This window comes from Triturus cristatus, chromosome 2_1 (genome assembly GCF_964204655.1).
Source record: "Triturus cristatus chromosome 2_1, aTriCri1.1, whole genome shotgun sequence".
Taxonomy (NCBI): domain Eukaryota; kingdom Metazoa; phylum Chordata; class Amphibia; order Caudata; family Salamandridae; genus Triturus; species Triturus cristatus.
Window position 1 is genome coordinate 937,650,381 of NC_140581.1, and position 16,073 is coordinate 937,666,453.

General features: G+C 43.1%; 1 protein-coding gene across 1 annotated transcript in view; it reads left to right on the plus strand.

The window, feature by feature from the left end:
* Window positions 1–16,073, plus strand: part of GLDC (glycine decarboxylase) — a 212,791-nt gene that overhangs the window by 114,027 nt on the left and 82,691 nt on the right. The window contains exons 11-12 of the mRNA XM_085633437.1: window positions 3,713–3,793; window positions 4,980–5,077. Of these exons, the coding sequence (XP_085489563.1) occupies window positions 3,713–3,793; window positions 4,980–5,077 (179 nt within the window). The remainder of the gene's footprint in view (window positions 1–3,712; window positions 3,794–4,979; window positions 5,078–16,073) is intronic.

Genomic DNA, 16,073 nt, shown 5'->3' on the forward strand with positions numbered 1-16,073 from the left:
CTGTAACATGCCAGCGGGTTAGACCAGAGATGCTGTATGCCCAGTGAACGAGGCAGGCTTGCCATTTGCTTCCTTTGCTTGCCTACTTTGACCTGGATGGGACCACTAGCAGGTTTGATAATGAGGGTGTGCCTGAGATCTTCCAATCACAGATGACCTGGTCTGCTCAACACAAATTCCATCAATATAGCATCTTGGAGACCGGCATCTGGGAGTTGATACAGGGTTGTGTATGGAACTATTGGTTTTGGATAATTGCATTCCTGAAATAGAGGTTGAGTGGCTATAATTCCATGCATCACTGACATGCAGGATGTCTACAGTAAAATGGCAATTCCACCCAGATTTTCAAATCCATTTTAGGCTATCCCTATGGTGCTCCGTAATGTGTTTATCATGACTGCACAACCTGATGTGGGGTGAAGTAGAAGTTCAGAGAGCACTTACGACATATTTGAAGTTTCTACACTGAGCCTGAAGCGGCACTATCTTGTCACCAGTGCCCATTTCAGTCACTGTGGTTAAAACTAGAATCTCACCCTCTGTTAGTCTGTTATTAAATTTTGGTCTTCATGCAAGCTACCATTTATGTTCTTGTGGCTTTATACTGGTTGATTCCACCAGGTGGGCTTCAGGGGTATAGTTGCATTCGCCCAAACTCCTTGTACATGGGTTTTCCAGGAAATTGCATTTTTTGACATTCCCATGGTATGTGTGTGTGGTCCAGACTTGGTCATCCAAGGGGGGTCACCTTTCTACGGTTTTTCTTTTTTAAACTAAGTTAACTTAAAGAAAATGCTGCTTAACTTATAGATGTTACTGTATCATAGGAATAAACTCATGAAGGAGGTTTTGCCCCTCTTGCTAGCTTACTAAAAGTCCTTTAAAGTTACCCAGTTGCCAGTTAATCATAGAGGCTGCTCAGTGCTGTAAAATATAGTGTTGTAAATTTTGCCGTGCACAGTATCTTTGGAGCATGCAAGCTCTTCCAAGATTGAGTTGGACTGAGCTAAAAAATACCTCGGACAGCATACAAGTTAAGACCTTCTGTGCTACCAAAAATCTCTCTAGTACCATATGTCTACACAGAAAGCATAAAAAATGCCTGCCCATGATTTCTCATCCCATATGACATAAACCGATTCAGTCCCGATGTATTGGAGAATTTTGAGATGAACAACTCAATTTTTGTTTTAGGCTTCAAGAAGCATGCATACGTTTGTCGCTTTTTATCCAGTTCGAGGTGAAGTACTCCTTCTCAAATATGGAAGGGACATTATCTCTACAATACCCACCTCCAAACACATCCCCACTGCCCCCTGGCTTGCTTACTTGGTGTATTTAAAGTATATGCTCTTGTTGCTAGTTGGCATAGAGCTGGACTCTAACCTGGAGCCTATCACTAATATGGGCTTTACTCCCAAGATTACGAATGAATCCTCATGAGAGGTTTGTTACCCAAAATGTAGGCTCCACCACATAAGGATAGAGTTTCGATCTTCTCTGCCCTCCATAAAATTCTATGTATGAAATTGTTGTCATGACCATACCTTCCTCCCATGGTTACACACATCCTGTACTCCATGATATGCCTCCGATTGTGTTATGGGAATATTACTTGAATTTGGCTAATATCTGACCCCTCCTTGAGTGGTTCTCGCTTACCTTTTTCCTCATTACTGAACATTGCTGATTTGATTGTTGGGTTGTTCAATACTTTTACAATTTCACTAAAAATTCAAATAAAAAGTAACTGCTTTTGCTTACATCTTATACTGCTTTAGTTTCCCACCACGTTAGGAATGGGTTATGCTAATAAAAAGTAGTCCATGTATGAAGTAAAAACATGAAAACAAACTATGCTAATGCAATGGCAGGATGTCTTATCTTGACAAAATTGCCCTCAAGCTCTCCAACTGAAAACTGAGGGCGCATTGTATGGAAGGTGCTGTGGTATTTCAGAATCCCATCCTACTGATTGCCTTGACCGCAATCAGATTTTGCCTCATTCAGTGAAGTGTTGGTTATCGTCTTCAGGTAGAGGATTTTACTTAATCGTGTCGAGCACTGTACTATCATTCTGAAAGCAGGCGGAGGGTGTAGATCATTGCTTCCCAAGAAATTCACCACCGTAAAACCAGATTGAGCTCTGCCAGTTCCAAACTGGATCCTGACTTCAGGTGAGTTGCAGTGGCGGCAGCCGCAGAACTCAAGTTGGGGAGGAGAAGGGGTAGGATGGGAGATGAGAGAAATGAGGATAAAATTCAACAGCATGAGAGTAGCACTAGGATTGGTCTGAATGGCTCGGTTTGCCACTCACAGTGCCTTGGAGTCTGCTGTTTCTCCAACGCAGCTGGGTTGGAGAAACCTAAGTGCGCATGACGATTTGGCCGGCCTAAGACGGCTGGCCCAACTGTCATGCGCACTTACCATACTACACTGCAGTGCTACTCCCCTGCTGTCATCATGGCCCGCCTAGACTTGGCTGGCTTTATCGGGGAAAGAAAAAATAAAATGATAAAGTAGTTTTATTGTCATTTTATTATTTCTGATTCTTCCAGAGGGGGTGGGGGGAGGGGCGATGCTCCACTGCCATAGCGGAAGAGCCCGCTTTGGGGAGTTGGCTGATGTGCTCCTGCCGTTGACTACTGGTGAATTCCAGAGTTCTAACCTCTCCTCAGCCTTAGGGTAACTTTAACTCTTCTGAACTGCACATGCCATCTTCAGCATATTGCTGTTGCAGGGTGTAGGTTTGCAGAGCCCAGCAAAAGCTGGACCTCTCAAGACTTTTGAATGAGCTATAGAGTCCTGCTGGAAGCAGACCTTCATTTTGAATTGAAGTACTGAGCCTGGAGTTTGTAGTAGCTTTTTTCTTTCTTTTTTTTTTTTTAAACATTAGCTCACTACATTGAAATGCAATGGAGGGAAATACCTGTGAATAATACATAATGCTCAAATGCAGTCCGCTAAGAATATCCGAATATCTTGCAATGTTCATTTTGATCCCCAGCGCCAATGGTGGTTTATTTCTGCACCAGATTCACAAAAATAGATGTTTGTGATGAATTGCACAGCAAAATAAAAAGAGGAATACCGCAAGAAGTGAAGGAAGCAGAAGCTTATATAAACAAATGAAGGTTGTGAGAAGAGGGTGAGGCCGAGCATAAGCAGGCATGGAGGTAGAAAGTATTTAAAGAAAGCGGGAATTGAGGGGAGAGCTGGGAGGCCAAGGAGCGACAATGGGAGATAAATTAGTTCTTCATGTACTGCAATGTGCGATCCGCCGTGGAGGTATGCAATTACTCCAATCAAAACACTGAAATCAAAATGCTCCCTGTGTGGCGCAAACACAGGAGTATGGAGCAAAGCAATGAAATCCGGAATAGGGAACAGAGGTAGACGAGAAATGCATAGTCGTGAGCTAGGGGTGGGGTCCAAATACCACCAAGTCTACATTGGAACAATAGGCCTGTTCCCAACCGACCACTAAATCCAATTGTATGCGAAAACTAAAATAGAATCAAATGGTAATGATCATTATAAAAGTGTATTATGATGTCTAAATGATACCAAATGTTTAAAGGTAGAATAGTGTGGGATTTTGTGGGATGCTCTCCGTTACAGAAAGTGTTTGCAGGATCTTCTTGACCACATCTCCGCCCCTGCCACTAGTGTACACCTATTCACCTGAGCGCCTGTCGTTTCTTTCTAGCTCGGTGTTTCGCTTGATGAGACCGTGAATGAGAAAGATCTCGATGATCTGCTGTGGATATTCGGTTGTGAATCATCAGCTGTAAGTTGATGTTCTTTGTTTTGACCCAATGTGCGTTGTGAATTGATTTCTAAACATTGCAGATCCTTTGTGCTAGCGATTTTAAAAAATCTCACTGTTTCTCAAAGATGTATTGTTTGAACCTTATGTATCATGTTATGGACACATTTATCTGCTTATGGAAAATTCTCAGGAACCTCATGCTCGTGTATTAGTTTGCAAAATAAAATATTCCTTGCATTAAGCAATCTGACAACTTGTTCATGCAAACAAGAGTGTTGTAGGTTGAGCTCAAATGAACTGCAAAAGCGCCTATATCCACTGCATTGTCTTGCGCTACATAGCATCTTGATTGCGGTTTCTGTGTAGAATGTCTCCTCTGTGACCATGTTGCGCTGGTCTTTACTCCTTCACTGCTAGAAGACACACTGACATCAGTTCAACAAAATGTCACGAATTTCGGAAGTGACCTCAGATGGTTAACCCATAGTCCTATCCTTCACTCATAACCAGTCTCCTATTTGCCACTTGAGAACTAAGAGGGGCAACACAAACTCCAGAAAGTACATAGTACTCCGAGACATGTTTATTACTCTGCAGCGTTCATGACCCTCCGCATTAGTGTCAGCGGTGCTAAGTTTGTCTAAAAAACCAAGTGTAGTAGTAGGGAATGCTGTTTACCCTCTAAATGTCAGCAGAAGTGCTGGAATGTCTTTGTACCCTTACACTGAGTCTTCGCTGTTCCTGAAGCTGTACTGTGGGGAGTGCTACAAGCCTATATAACTTGCTCTGCCATCAAGGAGCAAGTAGTGCCAGGGTGACAAGATATTCCATGGGAAACTTTATACATGTGTGCAAAGACTGTAACTGGCTTTTCACCCTCTGCCTACAATACCTATTTCCAGAGCGCCCATTTGAGGTACCAGATTTCAAAGTGCTACGCTTGTTTAGTAGAATATACAAGCAATTTGCTTTCTGACATATATTTTAAGCCTTTGACGATTGCTTGTAACCCACGGCATGTTGATGCTGCTCAGATTTAAGTGCAAAAGTGAACAGTTACCTTTACATAGCATGCAATTTGAAGAATAACAGATGTACAATGTCTAAACATCTGATTTTCCAGATTTAAGATCCACATAATTTAATTATGCTTGTAATGTTTGTATTTGTAATCTGGATCCTAAATTTGTGATTCTTGCAACAGGAATTGGTTGCAGAAGGTATGGGCGAAGACACCAAGGGAATTCTTGGAACAGCATTTAGAAGGACCAGCTCATTCTTGGGTCATCAGGTATTTAACAGGTAAGAGAAATCGAGCACGTGTGACTGTTGCTAATACAAATTATCGTCCAGTTGTTACCAGTTTCATCTGAGGCAGGTGGGGTGGTTTTGGCTTTTTATCATGGATTTTTTTTTATAGCTTATCAATATCCTCTCTTTCACGGTGTCTTCGAACGGTTGAGGATGTCCAGGGGCGTAACACAAGCCCCCGCGGTATGGGGGGGCCCTGCGCTCCAGGGGCCCCCTCACTCAGTCTCAGCAAAGCCATCAAGCAACTTGCAAGCCTCAAGTCTGTGCGCCCACGTGCACCATTTAATTCATGATTGAAGTTCAATCAGGAATTAAATGGTGCGCATGGCGGTGGCCTCACGCCCTCCCCATAAATTAAATGGTGCGTGCAGCGGCCTCTTCATTATTTAAATGGTGCAGTTTTGATACTGCAGCCTCTAATTGGTTGGTGCGCACGCCCGGGCGGGGCCACAAGGGATTTTCACTTCTTGCCGCGCGCACTGACGTGAACCAGAAACCCAAACACTCGCTGCGCGTGCGGTACGACAGTGTGGAGGTCGACCATCTGGGCAAAGTACTGACCACTTCAGGGATCAGGAAGTCAGTGCGGTGTCGGAGCAGCTCCTCCCACCTCGCTGCTAGAACCGCAGTACTGTCTAGTGCAGGTGATCTGAAGTGCTGGGCACCATGTCCAAGAATGAAAAATGACGCGGTTCCCCAAAAAAAATGTCGGTGCTAGACATCTGTACCCGAAGAATATGAGGAATGGAATCAAATCTAGAACAGACAGCTTTAGTAGTCAACAACCCCAACAATTGGCAGCACCTGTGAAGGGGCCCCTAAAAAGAGACTGTGCCCCCCGACTTCACTATTTGTTTACAAACTAAAGCAATTTCCACACAGTAAACTTTGCTACCTCCTGGTGCCTGACTGAAGTCACATCTTCACAACAAAAAGTGATGGATGGAATTGTTTAAGCCAAGGCTTTTTACCCACTAGGAATGTCTGTGGGTAACATTCCATTGTAGTAAGCTCTTCTTTGCAGGCAGCGAAGTGATCAAACTGGTTAAACATTAATTTGGGCCCTCAGTTCTGATGCACACCTGCACCTCAGGGCTATCAAGGGGAGGTGGTTGGTTGTCATAGTTTTGCCAGCAGGTGTGACGGTGGGAAAGTCTCCGTGGAGTGTTGCTAACTTTCGTCAGTCTGCCTACTGTTGCACTGGCATATAGAGGGTACGTGAAAGGGCAAACACCACTGTGCTCCATGAGTCTTGTGACCTCAATGTCCTATCAGTGTAACTGCACATTCGAGCAGCAGGAACCAGATGTCACCTGACCCCAGCCCACTGCCTGCAGGGCCGCCTCAGCAGCTGCTATGAGGAGTCTGCATGCTGCATTACAAGTGCCTGAGAGAGTTAGCGCAGGTAAAGTGTATTTTGTATTTATCCTAATTAAACTAAGTAAACCTTGTTTGTGCCACAAATTATGTGATAATTGCTTATAGGACTAGTAAGGCTGTGCAACGTACTCTTTTATTTGTGTCTTTTTGTAAAATAAATCACAGCTTGCGGCCAGGCTGTGACCCCTCGGCTGTGAGTGTGCCTCTCCTGCCCTCCATTTCAAGTGCTTTGCAGAAGTTCTAAGAACTTCTTAGTGCTTCTTGTTACTCAATTGGGTGTATTTTCTGATATTTGTTTCTCCCTGGTCTTCATTGCTTAATTTTGCTCGTGACAGTGTCACTCATAGTCGTTGTAATGTCACTCATAATGACACTGAAATTATGAACATATCACACATAGCGATTTGAAACCTTGGCAGCTATGATGGTGGGTGGGTGTTCAGTTGTCTCCGTGTCTGCGCAAGTCCAGGGTGGGGCTGGTGACCAATTCCACTGAATTTGTCATGCAATTAAAGTGCGCGTGACTTGTGAGGTGCGGCATCCCAGGACCCAGCCACAACAGACTGAGAAGGACCGTCCTTCACTCACGGGCCATAATAATTTAAATTATTACTAGAGCCCCTGCCTGCCTGGCTAGCCTTGCCCTACCCCTACCCCTACCCCTGCCCTGTTTCGCGCCTGCCTCTGAAGCTGCAGGCCAGGCCTCAGCCCTTCAGGTGAGTCAGTCTGTCCGAGTTCTAGGTGCTTCCATTATCTTTGTATTGCACTATTCACTTTGGTCTGGGAGATTTAATAATGTTTCTTACCTCACTGTTTTTCCCCCTTGTCATGCAGACTTATATTTCTTGTTTCCCTCAGTGCTGGGTTTTTGGTCCTGTTCTCCGAGCGTTCAAGTGCCTTTGCAGCAGATTACTCTCTGCCAACTTAGATTGATTTCCAGAATTGCCCATAGAAAAATTTTGATCTGGGATTTAGGAAGAGTGGATTAACAAACTGGGCCTTGTTGAATTGCCTGCCTTATTTTTTTTCTCTAAAGTTCTTCTGTTGGGTTAATTGTAAAGGCGACAGTCAAGCAGGTTTGTTTCTGTTCCCCCCCCCCCCCCCCCCCCCCAAACATTCCTTGTTATTTTGTCCGCCTTACCACCAGATCTCCTGGTTATCTACAGTGAAATAATTGAGTTCTGAAAGGCAGAGCTTTTGATGGTGAGCCTGAAAAGCATCCAAATAGTCCATTCTTTTCATCTCCATTGAATAACCTACCGATTGTGACAAGCAGACGATTGCTGCATTAGTAGTGACTACGTGTTGGGTCTACTAGCTACACCGACTGTTAAAATAAATAAATCCTATTTTAAAAGTGTGACAGTTCAACATTTGCATTGTGTGTTGTCTTAAATTACCCGTGAGCGTTGCTCAAAGCCTTCACCAATGTTGTAATAGTTAACGCGGCTGACCACTACTGTTGCTATGTATTTGCGTGGTGGTGTTTGGGTGTCCTGCTCTCTGATCACCTGTCGAGCATAAAAAAAAGAAATCCATGCCATTATTTAAAGTAAAACGTCTTCCAAAAGTCAAATTAATGTTTGCGATGTATCTGTAGTTTAGCTGAGTAAATTTCTCTACTACCTCTGAGCAACTAGTGGGGAGTCGGGTTTATTGACTACAAAGCAGCTTTCCAGCCAGTTCTCATCTGGTTGTAACTGTGGGTGACGCGAAAAATCGGGGCTCTTATTGATATGAACTGTAAGCAGGATCGATATCATTCCTGTCTGTAATACATTGCAGCTTATTTTTTTAGGGCATCAGCCTAAACTCCATTTGAATAGAACCTGAAAGTATACTTTTAATAGTACTAATATAAAAAGATTTTTGGCCACTTGTTAAAATCAGTTAATCAAGCCGAAATATTAATATTTCTTCAAGTAGCTTATTTGAACTAAGTGCCACGGGTAATGGAACCCTGTGTGGATTGGCTCACTGAGCATTAGCATCTAGAGTATATACTTGGTTCCTGGTATTCCCCCTTTGCAAAGGTTCATGGTAAAATTCGACCTGATAAAAATAAGCAGTTGGAAATAAAAGTGAGTTCAGTTTTTCCCTCCACACGCTTTCAGAACTTACGAGATTTGTTGGTACAGACTTTTTTTTTTTTTGTAAGGATTATGGAATAAGATCACAGAAATGGTATGTGGGTTTGTACAGAACACAATATGCATTTTGGCATTTTAAATCTGCGGGAGATCTGGAGGTTAAGCAGAAAAGAATTTCTGGGGTTATAGAAGGTTGATATTTCATTACCTTAGAACCATATTTTGCAGCAAGTAACCTGTGCATACCTTCTCTTCTGGCTGGAGTGGGCTGTGATATTGCCCTCCTGTGAGGTGGTTCTTGCAGGTTTATCTGCTTTGGGAATGTAACTGCACTTTTATAATTATACTGTATTCAGTTTCGCATTTGAACTTCCTGCAAGTGATTTTTTTAAAATCCCTGTGTCTTCGAGGGAGCTGTGCCTAAGGGGCTCTTCAGTCCGGATGGCAGTGTGCAACTGAAATTACAGCTGCTTGACTTACCTGTTATAACGTGTGCACATACCTGTAAGGGTGTCTCTGTGGTTGTTTTTGAACAAGAGACTTTTTTTTTTTAATAGATTAATGTTTTAGCGCTGTTGTGAATCTTATTTATGGGATTTACTGGTTGGATTGATTTTATTTCTGAAATAAACATAAGACTACAAGAATGACTAACGTTCTTCTATAGTGCTGCCCTTTATTATCCAGGTTTGTGGGATAAAGGTGCGAGTGTATGTCTCAGTCCCCTACTAGAAGAAGTTGTTGTCACTGTAAACTGGATCTTTTGAGCCAGATGTTGTCGAATGGATTTTCTTTAATAGATGTTTGACTAGAGGATCATATGAACTCCCTCTCACATTAGGTCCACCTGTTTGCATGCTTGAATTCTTGCAAAACGCCCTTTGCTGGTTGACTTGCCACTTGAATTTTGAATGAAGGTTTTTTGTTGATTGTAGCTGGACCTGTGAGTAGCTACTTAAATGAGTTCTCATCCCTTTAGTCCACTCTTATGTAGTGCAATTCACTTCACATGAATGTAGAGTGGCGTGATGTCCGTTTCCTGCCACATACAACAGTTGGGCTATACCTGATTTCAGTGCCTGCTGTTTGGCTGGTCATAGCACCACAAGTTGCCTGAGCTCTTAGAGAATTTTGGCATCATCCCACAGATCATTGTCCTGACCAAGAGACTTGTGATGCCTTTGTAAGGGAAGACCATTCTATCCACGATGGATAAGCTGGTCCGGTGGACGAGAAAAATCCAAAATTATACCGATTACACAGAATAGCAAGTGTCTGGTCTGTGCTTCTCATCCCTCAATAGCGTTGAGGAAGAGTAGCCTGTGTATTACACTTGGAACACTATTCCCTAGGAACTATCCCTCCTTCCTCTTTTGTCACGAGTAGGTAACCATTAGGTAATTTTACAGCTAGGATATATAGCTCTTTAAATTTAGCTTGTTGGCCATAAATCTGAACAAGGCTCACAGCTCCAGAAATCTTGAGCCCAAATGTCCAGTTCTGAGCTGTCCGTCTGTTTAAAGGTATTTCCAAATTATTGGGATACCGGTACCTGGGATTCAAAATAAACCCTGGCACTTAAGTAGTCTGTTTAGAGCGATTGGGTACCCCATTTGCTCATGTAGTCCATACTGGTAAAATCTAAACATAGGAAGCTTATGTCTCAAGTGTACTGGCACTTTAACTGCAAGATACAGTAATCAACCTCCTTTTCAAAAACTCATTGTGTTTTAATTCTGTTGAATGTGTGTCCTAATTTACCACGTCACAACAAAGCCTGCAACTTTTTGATACAAAGAATGGTTGTGTTAGACTTGTCTGGCATCTGTCTTTGGACTCTTTGTATCTGTCCTAAAAGATTGGGTGCTTTGATGTTCTGCATGTAGCAGTGGCGTAACAAAGGCCTCCGCAGGCCCCGCAGTGCGTGGAGGCCCCTGAGCTCCAGGGGGCCCTCTCAGCACATTCCCTGGCCTGTCCGCTCCGGAGAGGGTCCAGAAGGGGCCCCCTCAATATGCTTTGCAGGGGGGGGCCCCCTCAACTTTCGTTATGCCACTGAGGATGTCACAACAAAAATTTATTGTTAATGGTCATTGTGGATGTTTTTCAAATCCAAACGGAATCCTAATTGGTGAGCGCTATATAAACCCACAATTAAATTAAATTAATTGGTGAGTGAGAGACAAGCTGCACAGTTTAAATGTTAAGGAGAATACATTCTTAGACAATGGGTGAGCATGGGGTATTGGGAAAGAAGAAACCGAATTTGTTGGCAACATAATTCTGAAATTCTGCACTAACATCCACTCTGAATTGAAGCAAGGGTTCTACATAAAAGTTGAAATGGGCTAACCAGCATGATCCCTATGGAACCCCAGTCAAATGCTGCTTTTACATCCCAAAGAAAGGGTAGGGCTATAATACCACTGTCTGTTATATGGAAGATGGTATTGTGAATATTTGAGTATTTGAATATCGCTCTTGCGGTGCCTTTGAGCATGGAATCTGGACTATCTCGCCAAAGATATTAGCTTCTACATGATCCTAAAGGTGATGCACTGTAACTGTTTCAAAAGGCTTTAAGATCCAAAGTACAATAGTATAGGTAGATATGTTTTGAGATCAGATATGTCCATATTGTTTAACTTTTTTTTGGGAAGGTGTGAGGGTAGAGAGTGTCAGACTTCTTGCTGCTCCAATAAATAATCAGTTCTGCTCTTGTTTTATTTTGAAGTTGAGGTGCATTCATTGTGTGTTTTTGTTTTTTTAGTCTCGGGCTCTATCAGAGAATGTGAAGAGATTGGCCAAGTAGTTGGGTCTTTTCTGCGGGATGGCTTAATGTTACACTGGTTTTGAGTTCTATTCTGGTTTATTTGGGAAGCCAGTGGAGGTCACTTAGGATTAGCATAATGTGGCAGAATTTTTTTGGCCACTATTAATGGGCTAGTTGGAATTTGTGCTAAGATCACATTGCCGTATTCTCAATTAGAGCATGTGCTGTTGAGATTAGATGGTATGTCGAGCTTTTTTTTTTTTAGTTTCTTGAGCACACCTAAACTGTAGTTTGCTGATGAGCTGTTTTGCTGATGTGTTGCTTAAGAGGTAGGTTGAAGCGGATTGTGAATCCTAGTGACTTCACAGACCACACCAGGGTAGTTAAAACATCCAGCTAGCATTCTTGTACTAATTATTGGGTCACTTTGCGGTGAGCCTAAGATGCTACTAACCTGAGCCCTGTTTTCTGTGGGTTAACCTTAGGAAGCTTTCATTCATCCAGTCTTGTAACTGCTTTAGACAATATTAGGGAGATTTGAGGTCTAAGAAAGCGGTGAGCTTCAAATAGAATTTGATGTTTAACACCTTTCTCTGAGGTGCAGCCTTAGTGGTTTCACAAGTGTTGAATAATATGGAACCTGGGAGGACTCCTTGGGACATTTAGTTTATTTTTGATGTAGGTTTGCCAGTTTTTACTAGTTGGTTACTTTTGGTGAGGAGACATGCAAACCAGTTTAAATTACATGCGAAGGCCCATTCTGATACAATACACTGTATTATTTCATGATGTTTTATCAAACACTGCTTGTAGTGTCCTCTCCTCCACACATCGAGGTTAGTATTACACTTTATTTGTCTGCCTGTAACTGCAAACTCCACATTCTAAGCCAGACTTCATTACATTCCACTCTAAAAATTGGGCATAGTTCTACAGAGTCCATCAGGACCCTAAAGGGTTTAATCATTTCTAACTTACAAGATACTACATCTCTTCCTCTAGTATGTAAAAAATAAAGTTTACAAAACAGACCTATAAACATGTACAATTAAATCTCTTCAATCGATCTTTATTTTAGCGCTTTAATTGTTCTACCTCATCTTGTTCTTGCTAACTGGGAGCTGTCACCACCCCAATCCAGGATCTGCGTCTAAGGTGTAGAGGCAACAGCAGTCACTGAGGCTTCATGATCCATCTTCTTCAACAGCTAGATCTAATGAACAATTAGTTAAGTACCTAAAATGAGAAAAGTCTCTGGTAATAGACATCCCAGGGCGCTGGGCAGTCACCATGTCCCCCTTAGTAGACACCACTTGAAAGGGTTCTACATGAAAGGGAGCATCAGATTCTGTTCCCTGCATTTGCCATACGAACACTAGATCTCCTTTCTTTAAGACAATGTTTTTTGCATGTCTTTTGTTAGCAGACACTTTCATCTTTTGTTATCCAAGTCCTTCTCATGAGTTGCTGTCATCTTTATTTCTCTGATTGGTCCATTGAGGTAACTTGGTGCTCATTGCACCCCTGAACATCAATGTCAAACTTTCACCTGTGGTGGAATGAAGTGTTGAACGATAAGCTCTCAAGGTAGAATTCAACACAGATTTAAAATTAAGCTTCTCAAAAGTAGCATGCTGCACTGCTTTATTTAGCGTACTTCTAAAATGCTCAACAATTCTGTTGACCTGCGACCACAGAGGTGTGCTCTTCATATGCTTTATATTAAAATTAAGGCTCCCAGTTTTCAGTTTAAACGGATTTTTACATATAAATACAGACGGATAAATATTTTTCCTTTGTCTGCATTTATATATAAAAACGGAAAAATGCCAATAAATAGGTTTAACTTTGTTGTGGTCTTCGAGGAGAAGACAAGTCTGTCGAGCGCAGGCAGGGAGAGGGCTTATCGGATTTCAGCTGAGTCGATACAAAGGTCGATGTTAAGGGGCCATTAGGCCTCATTTTGTTTCAGTATCCTGGCTTGGAGCATTTCTGGCGGGAGCAGAGGTGTGGCGGGATGCACACCTAAAAGAAATGGAAGGAAAACAAATGCACAAAGCTAATCACTTCACAGATACTTGAGAGGCATGCTTTTGACTTGGTTCAGCCCCTAGATTCAAGAGATAAGCATGTACTTTACTTCACACATTATACTTTCGTGTGAAATGATCTTCGGAACCAGCTGCTTGCTGGACCTGTAGTGAAGATGGTTTTTCCTGCTTTGTGCCTGCTTTTTCCTGCTTCGTGCCTGCATTTTCCTGCTTCGTGCCTCCCCAGTATAGACGGAAGAGCTAAATGTGCAGTTAAAAGTTAAAAAGACCTAGCAGTGGAAATAACACCTGGAGTAATGGACTCTGAACAAAAGTGCATGCAACATTTGGGGTGCTGATTGGCCTCGAGGGTGCATATAATATACACACCAGCACTAGCGGCAGGCATACTGTTAGCCTCATGCAAATAGGTTTCGGTTACAGTAATTCCCATGGTCAATACAGACCTACTTGAAGTAGCCTCGTATTGTCCGCTTTCCTGACTTAGATAAGTATTACTGGGGAAGGTGCTTGCAGGCTTAATTTTGTCTCTCCTGCCACAGGTGGAATATGCAAATCAGACTGGCTTTATGCCACAAAGATGCACAATGCAAATGTAAGAACGCTACTCTATTTAATGCAGGGCTATGCACCAATGGAAAGGATAACGGTCTAATGGCCTCCTGCTCTGTAGTAAGTTTTGATGGATGTCAATAGAGTGTGTATGCCGTGTCTTACAAATTTTACAACATATGGAGGGGAGGGGGAGAGGAAGAGTTGAGTGTGCCTCCTGGTTTCTTTCCCGTGGTTTTTTCTTTGTGGACAGTTTTTTGTTTACGTTAATGCGCACACATAGCTGCCAAGGTTTCACATTGTGTGTGACATTTTCATAATTTGGCAACGATGTGAAGGTCCTCTTTAAGACTGTGGTGGGTGATTGCAGGACCAGTGCGACTTTCACAGGGAGCTCTGCACAGCACTGTATTTACTTCAGAGTACCGCAGTATTTTCGGTCTGGGGAGGCTCCTCCATGAGCAAGAAGCGGTGGGGACATTAAAAGTGAGGACGGCGTTAACCTTTACTGGTCAATGCCTGTGCTCATCTTGCGGGGTTATACTGAGTTTGTGTGCGTGCTACTTGATAAAAAGCGCTTCAATGCCTCGTAAAGGGTAGTAAGCGCTATATAAATGCAAAAACAATACAATAAATCATGTGTAAATCACTGCATAGGATGCGTTACATAAGACAGTGAGGCTTACAAGGTCCTTCATAGCTCACTGTCTTATATTAGAAGGTTTGAAATTTATTAACAACAAGTAACAAAAGAATCTGTTAAAAGCAGTAATCCATTTACCCATCTGCATAAATCTATCTGAATCTATAACAACCAAGTGCTCATTGCCTTTTTAAATAAATGTGAATAAATACTAGCTACATCGTCTTTTTTCTGCTCGTGACAAAATAAATATGGATAAATACTGAAAAAAATTACCAAAAAATAAATATGGATAAATACAGACGGAAATGTTAAAAAAATAAATACCATAAAACCGGGAGCCCCAATTAAAATACTCCAAGCAGTGGCGACAGATTTTCGAGTGGCGGGGCGTAAAAAAATTCTTCTACTGCACTGCAGCGAGCGTAGCGAGCGAGCCTGAACAACCTACGGAGGGGTCGGGGGGGGGGGGGTTCAAAAAAAAAAAAAACAGAAGCGAGGTCAGTACTGTCATTGCAGGAAAGGTAGGTTACTCCTGTTACTCCTAACATGTTGCATTTCCTTATGTCCCCCTTTGGAATAAAGACCAAAGTATTACCCTGTGGGCCTCATTTCACTTGGGATGCACACGAGCGAGCCAAGGATTACAAATTAATAAACCCATTTTAAGGCTGACACGTGTCTCATGGGACCTATCAGTCGCAGCTTACATTATTCGCGGGGGGGGGGGGGGGGGTTTAAGAACACCCTTTCCAGGTTTGTGCAGTAAACCGAAGTCTGCACACAGGTTACTGAATGCAGGTGGAGGAAATAGACCTCCTAAATCCTAGCCCAGCAAGAATGAAGCAAGGCCCAGGTCTATGCATGCACATGACTCTCACCGCCTTGGCCATACTCCGTTCCGATAGAGCCTCTTACGCTCCCCTCCCCACTCCGGACTGCGAGAGGCTGTTGGGGCAGTGTGGCAACTCCTCTCAGCCAATACAGATGCTGCTCCAGCAGCGCCAGGATTGGCTTAGCAGGGAAACTCGTCGCCCATTAGGAGACCGAGGGCTGCGGCGTTTATCAACCCTTGCTCTCCTAATGCGCAGCCACCACCCAGTGCAAACACTAGTGCGCAAGACTGGGCTGGTCGGAAAAATTCTCCGACCCAAACCCAACATGTGCATTTGTGCTGCTGTGCGCTCCGCTGAGTCTGACAATGACATGTCAGTCAGCATGACGTTGGAGTCAACCTGCTGGCTGCCCCGCCCGGCCCCACCCCCTGCCTGTCTGCTAAATGACTGCCTCGGAGTCAGGCGCGGCCCGGGAGGTAATAGGCTATTACCTTCTTTTAGGGGCCAGAAATTACTTGTGGGTCAACGCCCTAGCGCCCTAATGGACGCACCGCCAATGACTCCAAGAAATATTTGAACTCTTTACTATTGAAAGGTGGGACATTTTCAGACTTGTTGGAACACCCCAGGTCGCAAAGATGCCATCTAGTATTACAATGACTCGT